Source organism: Anabrus simplex, chromosome 1 (assembly GCF_040414725.1).
Source record: "Anabrus simplex isolate iqAnaSimp1 chromosome 1, ASM4041472v1, whole genome shotgun sequence".
Classification (NCBI taxonomy): domain Eukaryota; kingdom Metazoa; phylum Arthropoda; class Insecta; order Orthoptera; family Tettigoniidae; genus Anabrus; species Anabrus simplex.
In genome coordinates this window covers 911,847,429-911,862,106 of record NC_090265.1, presented here as the reverse complement: position 1 = coordinate 911,862,106, position 14,678 = coordinate 911,847,429, and the positions used below count along the sequence as shown (strand labels likewise).

The 14,678-nt window shown below is 37.0% G+C and overlaps 1 protein-coding gene across 2 annotated transcripts in view; it reads right to left on the bottom strand.

The window, feature by feature from the left end:
- LOC136857740 (nuclear pore complex protein Nup214) overlaps window positions 1-14,488 on the bottom strand; it is a 232,325-nt gene extending 217,837 nt beyond the window's left edge. Inside the window, exons 1-2 of one of the 2 annotated variants that reach the window (XM_067136629.2) lie at window positions 14,017-14,488; window positions 4,134-4,269 (exon numbers count right to left, since the gene is read on the bottom strand). In XM_067136629.2, coding sequence (XP_066992730.2) covers window positions 4,134-4,269; window positions 14,017-14,055 — 175 coding nt within the window. In that variant the 5' untranslated portion in view covers window positions 14,056-14,488. The remainder of the gene's footprint in view (window positions 1-4,133; window positions 4,270-14,016) is intronic. The other variant, XM_067136630.2, reaches the window with a different exon arrangement.
- Between the last annotated feature and the right edge of the window lie 190 nt (window positions 14,489-14,678).

The following is a 14,678-nucleotide window of genomic DNA, read 5'->3' as shown; positions in this document are numbered from 1 at the left end:
TTTTTGCAATTTGTATATTTCTAATTTCTCTAGGGCATTCATTTGTTTGCCTTTGCTTAATGAATGTAATAAAGTCATATCACGTTCAATATTTGTGAAATGATGGTTGCTTTCATGCATGTGTTCACACATTGCAGAGTATCTAGAATGTTTTCGTGCATTGACATGCTCTTTATACCGTACCACCACACTTCTACCTGACTGTCCGATATATTTTTTTCCGCAATCTTGGTACGACAGTTTGTATACTCCTGATTTACTGAACCTACTGTTGGTGTTTACGCTATTCGAATTGAACAATAAATTATTATTATTATTATTATTATTATTATTATTATTCTCTGTCCTAAAGGATACATGGATATTGTGTTTTCTAAATAGTTTAACCAAACTGTATGATTGTTTATTAATGTAAGTGAATGTAGCGAATTTCTTTTTTTTGGTTAGTGTCAAGCTTGGTGTGATAAGAAGTCTTGACAGCTGGCGTAGCAGTTCGGTAGAAACGACTGGAGTTTTAAGATGTGTTGCGAGGTTATTATAACAACAGTTACGTACTCTACAGCACAGAGTATATTTTTTCAAGTGTTATTTCCACAAGAAAAAAAAAAAACTGTTAAAACTGCCTTCGAAAACTCCATACACAGTTTTCCGGTTCTACAGTACCACCAAAACCTCACTTACAATTGGTGTAGTACTGGTTCTGTAACTAATAAGAAAAAACAGCGAAGGAGAACAGCTCTCACACAGGAAAGGTTAGAAGATATACAGGCAAGACTCAAGTCAGTCCATATAGGTCACTTCGAAGATTAGCTCAAGAAACTGGTATTATACATTCGTCAGTACATAATGCAAAATAATTTACGATTTTACTGGACTCGTTCAGTCCATAATATACAGCCTACAGATTTCATTGTAATAATAAAATTTTGCAATTGGCTAATGAATAGTGTCCAGCCCCGCTGTCTACGGGTAGCATGCTTGCTTCTCACCTGGAGGCTCCGGGTTCGATTCCCAGCCAGCTAGGGATTTTGACCTGATCCTGACGGTTGGTTCGAGGTCCATCCAGCCGACGTGATTAGAACTGGGGAGCTATCTGATGGTGAGATGGCAACCCCGGTCTAGAAAACCAAGAATAATAACTGAGAGGACTCATCGCATTGACCATGCATTACCTTGAACTGCAGGCGTTCGGACTGAACAGCGGTCAGTTGGCAGGCCAAGGCCCATCAGTGCTGTAATGCCACGGGGTTTTGTTTAATGGATAGTGTCCATAGTGGTATCGTGATGAAGCACTGTTTCATTTAAGCGGATATGTCAATTCACAGTATAATAGGATCTGGGATAATGAGAACCCGCACATTTAACAGCTGAGACCTCTGCACAATACGAAGATGTGTGCATGATGCGCTATTAGTGCTCAATGAACTATCGATCTGATTTTTTTTTTTCAGGACATGATTACTTCCGACTGTTATGTTCACAGCATTCTCAAAACATTTTTTACTGAACTGATTGTAGAAGAAAAAAGGTATGGCTATTTCCAGCAGGATGGTTTGATGGCCCATACAGCGCATAGCTCTTTGCGACAGTTGCAAGAAGTGTTTGATGATGATCAGATCATCAGTAAAGGCATGTGGTCCCCTCGTTCGCCTGATTTAAGCACATGCAACTTTTATCTATGGGGAAATCTCAAAAGAAAAGTTTACAGGAATAATTCTTGAACTGCAGAAGAATTAAGAATCAAAATTAGGAACACTGCGGGTTCTATCAGTGTCCATGAACTGCAAAGTGAGTTTCAAAATCTCATTACAAGATATGAAGCTTGCATTACAGTTCATGATCACTTTCAACATATTCTGTAAATACTGGTAAGATTAATTTCATTTACAAGTGTATTTGTTTGATTTTTTTTATTTATTTGCCATGAGCATATATATAGCTGGTGAGTTCAGTTTCGTTTAGTTTCTACATGCATAATCATGCCGCTTGCTTGAGACTACTACATCCACTCGCCAATGCGGGCACTACACTTCCCCGTCACCGCTTCTCTGTGCTCCTATTCCTCGGTTCTCCACTATAAAGCCTGAAATTATACTCCCTGTAGAATAAATGAACTGACCAAAGCACAATACATCACCAAGAACACAAACAATATAAAAGGCCTCTCAATAGCCACAAAATTAAAACACTATAAAACATTTACAAAACCAGATATAACATATGCTAGTAAAACCATTTTTCAAACAACTAACAATGCACAAATAGACAGTTACTCAAGATTGAAAGAATAAGACACAGAACGTGCATAAACAAAAACTATCAAGAAAATGAACACTAGAGTTTCTTTTTTTTGCTATTTTTTTTATGTGCACCGACAAAGATAGGTCTCATGGCGACGATGGGATAGGAAAGGCCTAGGAATGAGAAGGAAGCGGCTGTGGCCTTAATTAAGGTACAGCCCCAGCATTTGCCTGGTGTGAAAATGGGAAACCATGGAGAACCATCTTCAGGGCTGCCGACAGTGGAGTTCGAACCCACTATCTCCCGGATGCAAGCTCACAGCTGCGCGCCCCAAACCACATGGCCAATTTGCCCGGTATGATAAACACTAGAGACTAGCTCTTAATGAAAGTCTACAAAGAAATGGAAATGAGCTCAATCAGGAAGAAACAAATCTCATTCTTTGGACATCTACTAAGGACACTGGAAAAACAGGATCATCAAGACAATTATTGAAAAAATTATGGAACAGTAAGAGCAACATTAGATGGATTACAGAAATCAAGAAAGATATGAATGAACTACAAATTACAACAGCAGATTTAAAAAATAAAACAGACAAAATTAAGAAACTCACAAACAAACAAACTACACGCCAAGATCAACAGACAGACAATGGGACTGGTGATTTCAGACGAAGAAAGAAAGTTAACATCCGAAAGATTGAGGAAGTATTGGGCTGACAGATAAATGAAAAACCCTTTTTACAAAATTGACAAAAGAGGTCCAATGAAGGCCATAATTAATTATTAAGTAAAAAATTAAATAAATAAATAAATAAATAAATAAATAAATAAATAAATAAATAAATAAATAAATAAATAAATAAATAACATTCATATGGGCTCGCTATTATGTCCAGGCATTTTGATTTGACATCATTCAGGCTGCCCACATGTCACATTCTGTTTTACTCTACCACTTCTCTGTAGGGAAAAGAAAAAAAACTTTAAATATTTTTTTTTGTTTGCTAGTTGCTTTACGTCGCACCGACACAAAGAGGTCTTATGGAGACGATGGGACAGGGAAGGGCTACGAGTGGGAAGGAAGCGACCGTGGCCTTAATTAAGGTATAGACCCAGCATTTGCCTGGTGTGAAAATGGGAAACCACAGAAAACCATTTTCAGGGCTGCTGACAGTGGGGTTCGAACCTACTATCTCCCGAATACTGGATACTGGCCGCACTTAAGCGACTGCAGCTATCGAGCTTGGTTAAAATAAGAATAAACATACACACTATTAAATAAGTATGTTGAGTATGGCTTCCTTCTTAACACCCAGCTGAATTCTACAATAGTGGGATCTCCAAACTAGTAGTGTGATGGAACAAATAACTGAACAGTGGTGATAACTATGTGGAAAAATAGTCAAGGGTACTTAGTACACTGCATGTATTTTGATTTGAAATAAAATAGGGGCAAAGACTTTCCGATTTGCCTTTGTATATATCTACCATACTAAGTTGTTTCTAAAGTTATTGGTATTGTACAGGTGTGAACCATGGGCAATAACTGGAGCAGAAAGAAGACTTTAAAAAAAATTAAAAAGTTGTAAGGTTAGAAAAGAATGCTGAAAATAAAATAAAATCAGATCACAATCAATCAGATATTGAATCAATTCATGAGAAGAGAGTAAAATGTGTACGTCTCAGGAGACATTGAAATCTTGCAAATTTAGTTTTGGAGCCCAGTGTGTAAGGTAAAAGGAGTCAGAGGGGGTCAAGGGATGAATATGACAAATAGGTTGCATCATCATTTACTGTAAACATAGGAAAATGTTATAAGTTATAAAATGCCATTTTTAACTGGAGATAATTTACCATTATCCAAATGTATATATATAAGAAATTTACCTTGAATTCCATTGGGTGCACCAACAAAAACAAGACCATATTTACTTGCACATGCAACTAAATTGTATGTCGCTCTAAAGTCGTCATCTTGGCTGGAAAAGACTCGAAGTCGGCATATCAACTTGAACTGGAAATCCTACAGAAATAACAACAATGAACAAAGTTGTATTATAAACAAAGAGATAAACTTTAGTACATTAGAAACGAATACTAATAAAATGTCCTTTTACAAAAAAGGGTTTTAAAATTTTGTTGTTATTATTATTCAGTTTCAATAGACAAAGACAGCATTGTATTCAGTCAGCAAATCTCAGTTAATGATATAATCCACATGTCAAGTTTCAGTAAACTAGTAGGAGGACAGAGCTACAAGCAGGAACCTCTATACAATGTTGTAACATGTAGAAACTCCCAATTTCTCATGTTCTTTGCCTCACGATTGAAATTAATACTATTCAACTAATGTTTATTTAGGCAGTTGGAAAAGAGTCGATGTTAACACCTAATAAACCCTGCATTGGTGATATCTGAAATATAGTTGTATAGTTCCTTTTAATAGCAATAGAAGACTAGACATACAGTATCTCTCATGAGACAAAGAATTTGCAGAGCACTGTTATCTTCTGGCATGAGCTATATCGAATTTATTACTTTCATTGATCTTGAGTCTCTTTGACTTTACCGAGGAATAAGTTCATAATACCTTGTGATGAACGGAGTTAAGATATTGCGTAGAGGATCGGTTGGTGTATGCATTTCAGTGGAATTGGCAGGCAAATAAGGGAAGTAAAAGGACACCACCCACCTCATTTCCTAGTAAAGGCACCTGCCAGCATATATTACATTATTTCGAAAGGTGAGTCAAACATCTAACATTGCAATACTTGTTAGGAGAGTGCTCTAGATCTTTAACCCTAACAGCCTCCAGGCTAAAGACATACATACATACATACTGGCCCCGTCCAAGTGGTACCTTATGGGAACAAATGGAGATTTGCTTTAATTTGCGTAAATTTCATGCATACGCATGGACCCGTTATCATCCGATAGCCAGGCCGTCCCGTTGAGAGCTACGTGAGCTGGAACTGGGTCGAGCGGTCAAGGACACTATGAGCTACGTCACAGTGGTGTACTCATCATGTAAGAGAAGTTTGGAGAAGGGGCGACAGATTTCTGGTATGATCCATACTCTCGCAAGAGGGAACAAATCATATTTAAGCTAAAATCTCAACCAATAGAAACTCTAATTGGGAGACTACGTCACCTTACTTGTTCGTTGGTCAAGAGGTAAATGTTAGTACGGTGTGAGAGAGGCAAACAAATACAGTCTTCTCTTGTTTGGTCATGAACAGTCATATTCTTTTTCTGGTATTTTCTGAAGAAAAGAGAAGATGTCAAGGGACAAACTTTTCCTTTGAAGGAGTCTAAATGATACAACTTTGTCTGGAAGGAAACGTCCAGAAACTTCGTATATGTTTGCCTAATCTCATGAACTCGGTTTGTAAATGTCCTAATGAGTTCGTATTTTGACTTCAAATTCAAATTTCATTACACGATTTTGTGTGGATTACTTCGTTCCAAAGTACACTTGGAACATTTCAAGTCTTGAACAACACTTGTATGTTTTAATATTCATCCACCTATTCAATACAACACAATTTTTAAAAAATTAGGACATTGTCCTTATTAAAATTGTTGACATGAAATTAGTATATTAGATGATACATGTTTCGCCCATCAATAGTGGGCATCATCAGCCATATTTTCCACCTTAGAATAGAGCAGGTACCTGATTGGAAATAATCTATGAATGCTGTTAAAAACTATGTCGTATAAAATATATTGGAGATTGTTAAACAACTATTACAATATAAAATGTAGTATGCTGTTATTTGACAATATTAGTGATAATATTGGAGTCTAAAACATGGCAGTTGTTTAAGGATTATGACATAATAAAAGATATTACAATGAAGATAAAAATCAGAAAATACATTTCATTTTGTTGTCAAATGGTGTATTGTTAAAAAATTTTAAATTTTTTAAGATTTTTTTTATGGAAAGTTAAGCAATTGTAATGGTCGTTGGTTTTTGCAGTTAATAAATGTTGATTTTCATTTATTTGCTTATAGATTTTGAAGAGTTGTTTTTATTGTATGAATTTTATCACATGTAACATTTCAAGTCGTCGAGAGGAAGTTATTATTTAACGAGTGAACATGTGGAAACGTAGCCTTCAACATAAATTATTATAGGGCATGAGTCGAGAGACATTTTTAAGCAGGTTACGGCATGTGATACTCAACTGTAGGACACCTAATCAAGAGATCAACAAGGAGCTAGATGTATTGGACATTATTTTATGGTGCCACAGGAAATGGGGCATCAACTGTTGTACATCTTTGCATCAAGTGTTCGACAAGTTAAGTATAATAGTGCACAACTTAGTGATGTAATACAAGTGGATGAAACTTCTAATTTGAATCTCAGTTTCAGCCTAACTACAAGAGCAAGATCTTCAGTTATGGATCAGCGAGGGAGGATCACAAGAATTTCAAGGAATTATAGCCACAACTTCATATTGCCTGACTGTGCGGACATCATGTACTTCTAAGCTGTAATTGTGTGAGCCAGCACAATTAACGTGTACGACCCAACACAATCGAGAGAAAAGACCTGTGTTCATGTCTACACACCCCAGCTGAATCTGTCTACATCAGGAACATGAGACACCACTAAACCATTTTTCTTCTTTTCTTTTCTTTTCTGTAGATTTTGTAAGACTTAGACTGATTGATTTCTTTACTATTAGTTAGATTGGAATTTTCTTTCACTATGTTGTTGATTAAGTAGAGCATACGGTATGTGTTGCTAGTTCATTAGTGGTATATGTGTGTTACTTATGATCTTCAAAGGTTATCACTGGTATAATGAGGCCACGTTAATAATAACAACAACGACGAAGTATTCTATTAATAATAAGGATAATAATAATAATACGTTCAGCAGTCGGCATTAAAGTGATGATAAACTGAAATATTTATAGAAATTGAGACGTATTCTGATTAATTAAATCTGATCGTAATATTTATTCCATTCTTTGGCAGCTGCGTGATAGGTATTTCTTTGGAATATTTCATGAGATCGATAATAATAATCATAGAAATAAAAGTAAAGATTTAGGGTGAGATAATTAAACATGTTGTTGAGACATAAATTTTGTTGAAGTGATTGTTGAATGCCGAAAATGCCCAATTCGACTGTAATGATGTGGAATTGAATCACAATCCCAGTAGATTTATTAATGTGAGAAGGATAAAGGTCTCATAATTAAAATTGAACAATACAATCCATGGGCTAATTGAAATGAGGAGTGAATTATAACCACGTGGTGACTACTACTTGGGTACACATTGGTCATTAGTGATAAATATTATAATGATTTAAATTTTTTTTTTGAAAACTAAAGTTAGTCGGTCCGGCCATTCTATCCGGTCGATTTCCTTCACTTTTTTTTAACTAAAAGGTATTCATGCACAGATTTGTCATCAGGTACTATAAATCATATTAACTTCCACCTTCCTCAAATTATTTTATTTTTTCAATTTTTTGTCTGTTTGAAGCAATCATATCTTTGGTTCTAATTGAGGTACGGAGTTTGTTTTGGCCTAAAAACACTCAATGGATCAAGCTCTTTCATTTCAGCTCTTATGTATTCAAATTGATTCTGAGGAAAGTTATGAGTGCACATTCAATTTGACATCTCATTTCTTCAACATTTTTTCTCATTGAAGCAATCATATCTTTCGTTCTAATTGAGGTACGCAGTTCGTTTTGGTCTAAAAAACCTCAGTGGATCAAGCGCTTTCTTTTGAGGTAATAACTACTTAAATTGGTAGATTCTGAGAAAAGTTATGAGTACATTTGTCTCCATGACGAAGATCTTTGAAGGACGTTTTAACCGCTCGGCGTGTAGTGTTGTTCCAGGGAACTTTTAATTCAATTTCTTTGTGTGATGTATTTTCAAGTGTTTTTTTTGGCTTAATATTACATTCTATTACCACAGCAGATCATGTGCTTTATTTCATTAACTCGAAACTTTGCAAATACATCCGTGAGGATAGTAACGAACAACACCATACTTTGTACATTGCGGGCGGAGCCAGCGGGAAACTGCTAGTTCTAATTAATTAAATCTGATCGAAAGATTTATTTCATTCTTCGGCAGCTGCGTGATAGGTATTTCTTCGGAATATTTAATGGAATCGATTATAATAATCATAGAAATAAAAGTAAAGATTTAGGGCGAGATAATTAAACATGTTGTTGAAACATAAATTTTGATGAAGTGATTGTTGAATGCCGAAAATGCCCAATTTGACTGTAATGATGTGGAATTGAATCACAATCTCAGTAGATTTATTAATGTGAGAAGGATAAAGGTCTCATAATTAAAATTGAACAATACAATCCATGGGCTAATTGAAATGAGGAGTGAATTATAACCACGTGGTGACTACTAGGGTACACGTTGCTCATTAGTGATAAAAATAATATGATTAAAGTCAACAACAAATTAAAGATGTACTCGCTGTGATTTAGGATTTGGTTTCATGCGATTGAGCATGTGTTATATGAATTTATCCTTGATTGTATTGTATTGTTTCTAGAGTGTGCTAGCACCCATACTTTTCAACATCTACACCAATGTTCAGCCTCGCCCACAAGGGACAAAGAGCTTTATTTATGCAGACGATGTCGCTCTGGCAGCTCAAGAGGAAACGTTTGAACTAGTTGAAGAGAAGCTCTCCAATGCTCTACAAATTCTAAGTGGTTATTACGAAGAGAACCAACTAAAACCAAACCCATCAAAAACACAAGTCTGTGCCTTCCACCTAAAAAATCGACAGACAGCGAGAAAATTGCAAGTGATTTGGGAAGGTATAATATTAGAACACTGCTTCACTCCCAAATATAAGTAACTCTTTACCGAGCACTAACCTATAGAACACACTGTCTGAATACCAAAAGGAAGGTATTTGCAAGGAACAACATTATCCGGAAATTATCGGGTTCAACCTGGAGGACGCATCCTCTCCTTTTAAGAACATCAGCAATAGCCCTCTGTTATTCAGCAGCAGAATACGCCTGCCCTGTCTGGTGTAGATCTAGTCATGCTAATCAAGTGGATGTCACCTTAAATGAAACCTGCAGACTCATTACAGGATGTTTGAGATCTACACCACTTGATAAAGTTTATTGTCTAGCAGGTATCCCACCTCCAGATATCCACCATGAGTGTGCACCCAGACTGGAGAAATCTAAAGCAGTGAACCTGACGACCCATACTTTATATGGGTACCATCCAGCAACCCAACGGCTAAAATCAAGGAAAAGCTTTCTCCATACAACTGAAAGCCTCACTGAATCACCATCAAACTTCAGAGTGAATTCATGGCGTTCCAGATCCAGCCACCTTGCAGGATGGATGACGCCTCCCGAAGACTTCCTCCAGGCCACGAGGAAAGCTGGTCAACATGGAAGACGCTCAACAGGTTGCGTTCAGGAGTTGGAAGAACAAAGACCAACATGAGAAAGTGGGGTTTTGTCTGTGACTCCACTCTATGTGAATGTGGTGAAGAACAGACAATGAGCCATCTCCTTGTTTGTAACTTGTGTCCAACTACTTGCTCTCTCCAGAATGTGATGGACGCTACCAAGGAAGCATGTAAATTAGCCGCTTACTGGTCACACCACATTTAATTAATTTTGTATTTATGGAGAGCTTAAATCACATCGTTACCTGCCATCATCAGAAATGATTAATGATTATAGTACCAGATTTGTTATTGTCCTGTTATTATAACTGTAAGTATAATGTATGTTTCTGACACGATTAAATAAATAAATAAATCGTTGATTATACGTGGCTGTGGTTGAACATTTTTGTCTGATCGTGATCATTTCTCATCTCATTCTGTGTCTATATTCATTGCTATGACTCGCATGTGTCGTCATGGTAGGGTCATCTACAAAATCTGAGGGCTCGTGATATAATAATATAATTTATAATAATAATAAAACCCATACTGCAATAAATTAATTCCATAAATTTGAGGTGATCGTGTGGTTGTGATGATATTTATGAATCTGTGTACCTTATTTTTGTGTTACTCATGTGGGTTTTCAGATCTCTGTGCGTATTCACATAGAGAGAGATTCTGATCATTATTGAACTCAGGACCTGGATTGGTTAGGGTAGGGGTGGATAAGACCATTGGCCAGGATTGGGGACAAGCAAAGGGGGTCTGGCAGTATAAGCCCTCAGGTTAGAACTGCGAATTGGCCTTAAGCCTCTAGTTTCCCCTGTGCAAACATCATTGGTCTGGAGTAGTTGGGGTAGGGTCAGGTCGATAGCAGTGCATTCTATGTGGGCTAGTGATGGAAAGTTGAATTAGAATGTTAATACCTTTTCATAATTCAAATTGACATGGGGTGACTGCAGTGCATTGTATAGAGTCTAGCAGGGTGAAAAGCTGAATTACAATTTTTTTCATACTTTTTCAATACATACATTGTCCCAGGGCGATAACAGGCATTCTATTTGGTCTAGGGCAAAAGCAGAGCATTGTATGTTCAATTCGACACCTCCCCGCCTTTATCAATTCAGATCTATTGTTAGTGCGATAGGTTCTCCTACGTATGCTCTGGCTAAATACCTAAGCAAATTGCTTCAGCCACATATAAGACGTACTGAATCATACGTTAGGTACTCTCTGTATTTCGTCAACAAGTTGTCAACCATAACCCTTCACTTTAATGCACTTTTGGTGAGTTTTGACGTGGAGTCCTTCACTAAAGTGCTGATTGACTCGGTCATGTCTCTCATTGAACATCTGTTCCCTGAGGACATTACTAAGCATTTTACCCCTGCATGACTTCCAGCTACTTCTTGTGGGGTGGGAATTTACAAACAGATGGAAGTCCACTTTCGCCGGTAGTGGCTAATTTCTTTATGGAGCATTTAGAGGAGGAGGCTATTGCTTCAGCACCCGTCAAACCTATGATTTGGTGGAGGTATGTTGATGATACATTTGTGGTCTGGATAGAAGGTCCTGAGAAAGAAAGAAAGAAAGAAATAGAATACCCACACAAATCACTATCTTCAAGCAGATTCTCACCACCATCCAACACAAAAACAAGGCATTCTCACAATACACGCCAAGAGGGCAATACAAATTTGTGAGTCATCAAATATCCAGGAGGAGATGGACACACTCAAAGTCACGTTCAAGGGTAATGGTTACAGCGATGTACAGATTCATAAAGCCCTGCATCCCACAGGGACGACCAAGCACAGTTCACAGAAAGAAGTAAAGGGAACTGCCCACCTGTCTTACATTCACAACACCACAGATCAAATTGCCAAGGTGCCCTGCAAACACAGTATAAAAACCGTGTTTGGCAATGTCACTAAAATTGCTCACAGTCTAGGTAAAACCAAGGACGAATTGTCACCACATTTACATCCTGGGGTGTACAAAATTCCCTGTACTTGCGGCAAGGTATACATGTGATAAAGATGTTGATTCCCATAGGGAACCTGAAATACATTGGCCAAACATGCTGGTCCGATGGTACTCGTATCAAGGAACACGAACAAAATAGTCGTCTCAACCAGCCAGATAAATCAACAATAGCTGAGCACGCCCTATCTTCGGGTCATGATGTCATGTTCCAAGACGTTTGAGGTCTTACCCACATTATACACTATAGGTCTAGGATTATAAGGGAAGCTGTGGAAATACATAGAAATCCTAACAATTTCAACAGGGACACTGGCTGTTTTCCAAATTCGTATGTTCCTCATCATCAGATGTTTCATTCCAGGCTTGTGTCAGTGTCATACTTTCACAATGCGTGTAGCTACACCTGTTATGCCCCCATCTCAGACTGATTCTAATGGTGCCGGCAGCTTCTGCTTTGAATGCTAGCTCTTTGCCGCATACGGTGAGCCATCTGGTGACAAACGAATGTAGCACTTACACTTCTATTACTGTCTAAATTCAAATTTCCATTCTTGAAGAAGTCTTCCTCATGAACAGTCAAAATTTTCTTCTGAAGACTTAGAGCAAAGTTCTCTGTAAAATGTACAGAATTTCACCTTATTTTCTGGACACAGCATAAGCTCAAAAAGCCTGTATCATGTCTATCAGTTCTATCTGTTTCTGCTTTTATTTTGCCCAGGTTGGTAATAGAGTGTAATTATTATGATTGACAAGAATGGTGTCATATGCGACTTTACATTGGCCAATAGGAATGCAAGGAGCTACTTAGGCAACGGACAATGGCGAGTGTTGCTCTTTATTAGGTTATAAAAGTGAATGTACTTTTTGAGGCAGGATGGTGGGTTGCAGGACACTGCAATGAACATCTCTCTTCTAAAAGAATTTCCAAGAACGATTTGCATAAATTCCACTTCCTAATAATGCTACTAGGGTTGGAAGGTACGGGTTGCAATTTTACCAGCAAGAGGAATCAGTTTGTTAAGTATGCTGTAGGCCTAGGCTAAATATTTCAGTGAGTCGTCAAGTGCTTATTGCCACTGAGAGCTGTAGAGAACTGTTCAATTTTTCTCCATTCCCAGCCACAATGCAAATGCTATAGCCTATGTGCCTTCTTTGATAAATGCACAGTAGATAACCGACAGAAACAATTTCACAATAGAAAATGTAAAGGTGGAGCGGGAGAGAGAAAGACAGTGTGTTCGTATGAGCGCACACAGTACTGTATAATTTTAAACATATCAAACGTGTTAGGTTTAATTGTGAACATCTGTTAGAAAAATAACAGAAAGAAACTTATGGAAATCAAAAAAAAAGCTTCTTCTGAAAGGTAATCGTTGTTCAATACGAAGACTGGAAATGATGGTGGTGAAGTGTTCTGATGGGGACCAACAGTGAAAATAACCTTCAAAATAGACACACAATAATAATTATTAAAGCATTCTCACTACATCAAAGACAGGAACACTGCTGCCACCAGAGCCATGAACTATATAAATCAACAGAGGAAATTATCCCTAAAAACTGCAATGCAGCTTTTCCAGCTTTAAGTGTCCCCAGTTGCCATTTATGGACTACTTCACAAAAGCTTATTTGAAAGAACTTGAGAAAGTAGAGGCAACTTTCCTCAAAAAAGTACTATGCATGTCCAAGTTCACACTGTCTCATCTGGTATATGTCCTGGCGAGAGAACAATTTTATGTTGAGGAGTTGAGGTTAAATTTCTTACTCCCAGCTATAATGAGATAATGAAAGAAATGACCAATAAAAGAACAGAAATATGGGATGATTTTTTTGCGACTGATGCAATGATAATAAAAGACTGGAAAGGACCAAATTTTGAGCTAAGACATTCGATGACCAAATTTGTACTGCACGAGTTTCACCAACGAGTCTGCAGCATCGTGAAGTACCACTTACCAGGCACAGACTATAAATGCAAATTATGTGGAGATTGGTGCAACAGATATCATGATTGTTATGTGGTGTAGAGAGACATGAAAGTTTGACACAGTTTTAAAATATCTAGTGTTTCTGTTTCAATGGAACAAAAAGCTTCTAGCCTGAATCTGAAATTAAAATATTAGAAAAACACAATACTAATGTAGACTGTACATTTTTGTCAAATTTTGCCTGTTAAATACCACTTCACGGTTTTTGTTTTTTTTTTTTTTCAAGAAAGGGTCCTGTCTTTCATCGACATGGTAAACCCTACAGACGGACATTAGCATCTACAGTACAATAAAAAACTCCACATCTAGCTGCAGCACATCATTATTATTACTATTAACATGTATATATATATATATATAATATACCTGAACTTCTTTAGTTTGAGGTGGTACGCTGACGGACATATTTGTATAACCGAAAAGCCAATAACATTCAAAAGATAAACACTAGAGATGCACAACCACACACACTTAGTGTTCACTGAACATTTCCCAACTACATATACAAAAATGGTACAGGCGCAATATATTCAATTTACTGACAATTTTAGATTTACTGAATGTGTATTCAAACATTAGATGCAGTTTCTGCAAAATAAGTATAGTATGCCCTCTCCAATTCCGCGAAAACGCAGTTCAAATCTATGTAACTGCGTTCAATATTCATAAACAAATACATACAAATTACAAAGCAAGGATAATATATTTAAAGCATGGTTACGATCAAAGAGAATGTATTTGGTATTTGTAATATCCACAGATCTAGAGACTCTCTGACCCAGGTGGTGGTACCATATTTGCTGGTACTTCTTCACGATTTAGCAGTGTCACCATTGATGAATATTAATTTACCCAGTAGCTTTAGCGGTAAAAATTCAGAATCATGCTTGATTAAAGATTATTAAACCATATATCAGCGTTTTATTCCGTTTTAATGCAAAAGTTAAATTAGATATTGAAAAAATGCCAAGAATTTGCATCATCTTCGTTGTTATTGTGTTAGGTAACGTGTACACTTGACTTTTCAA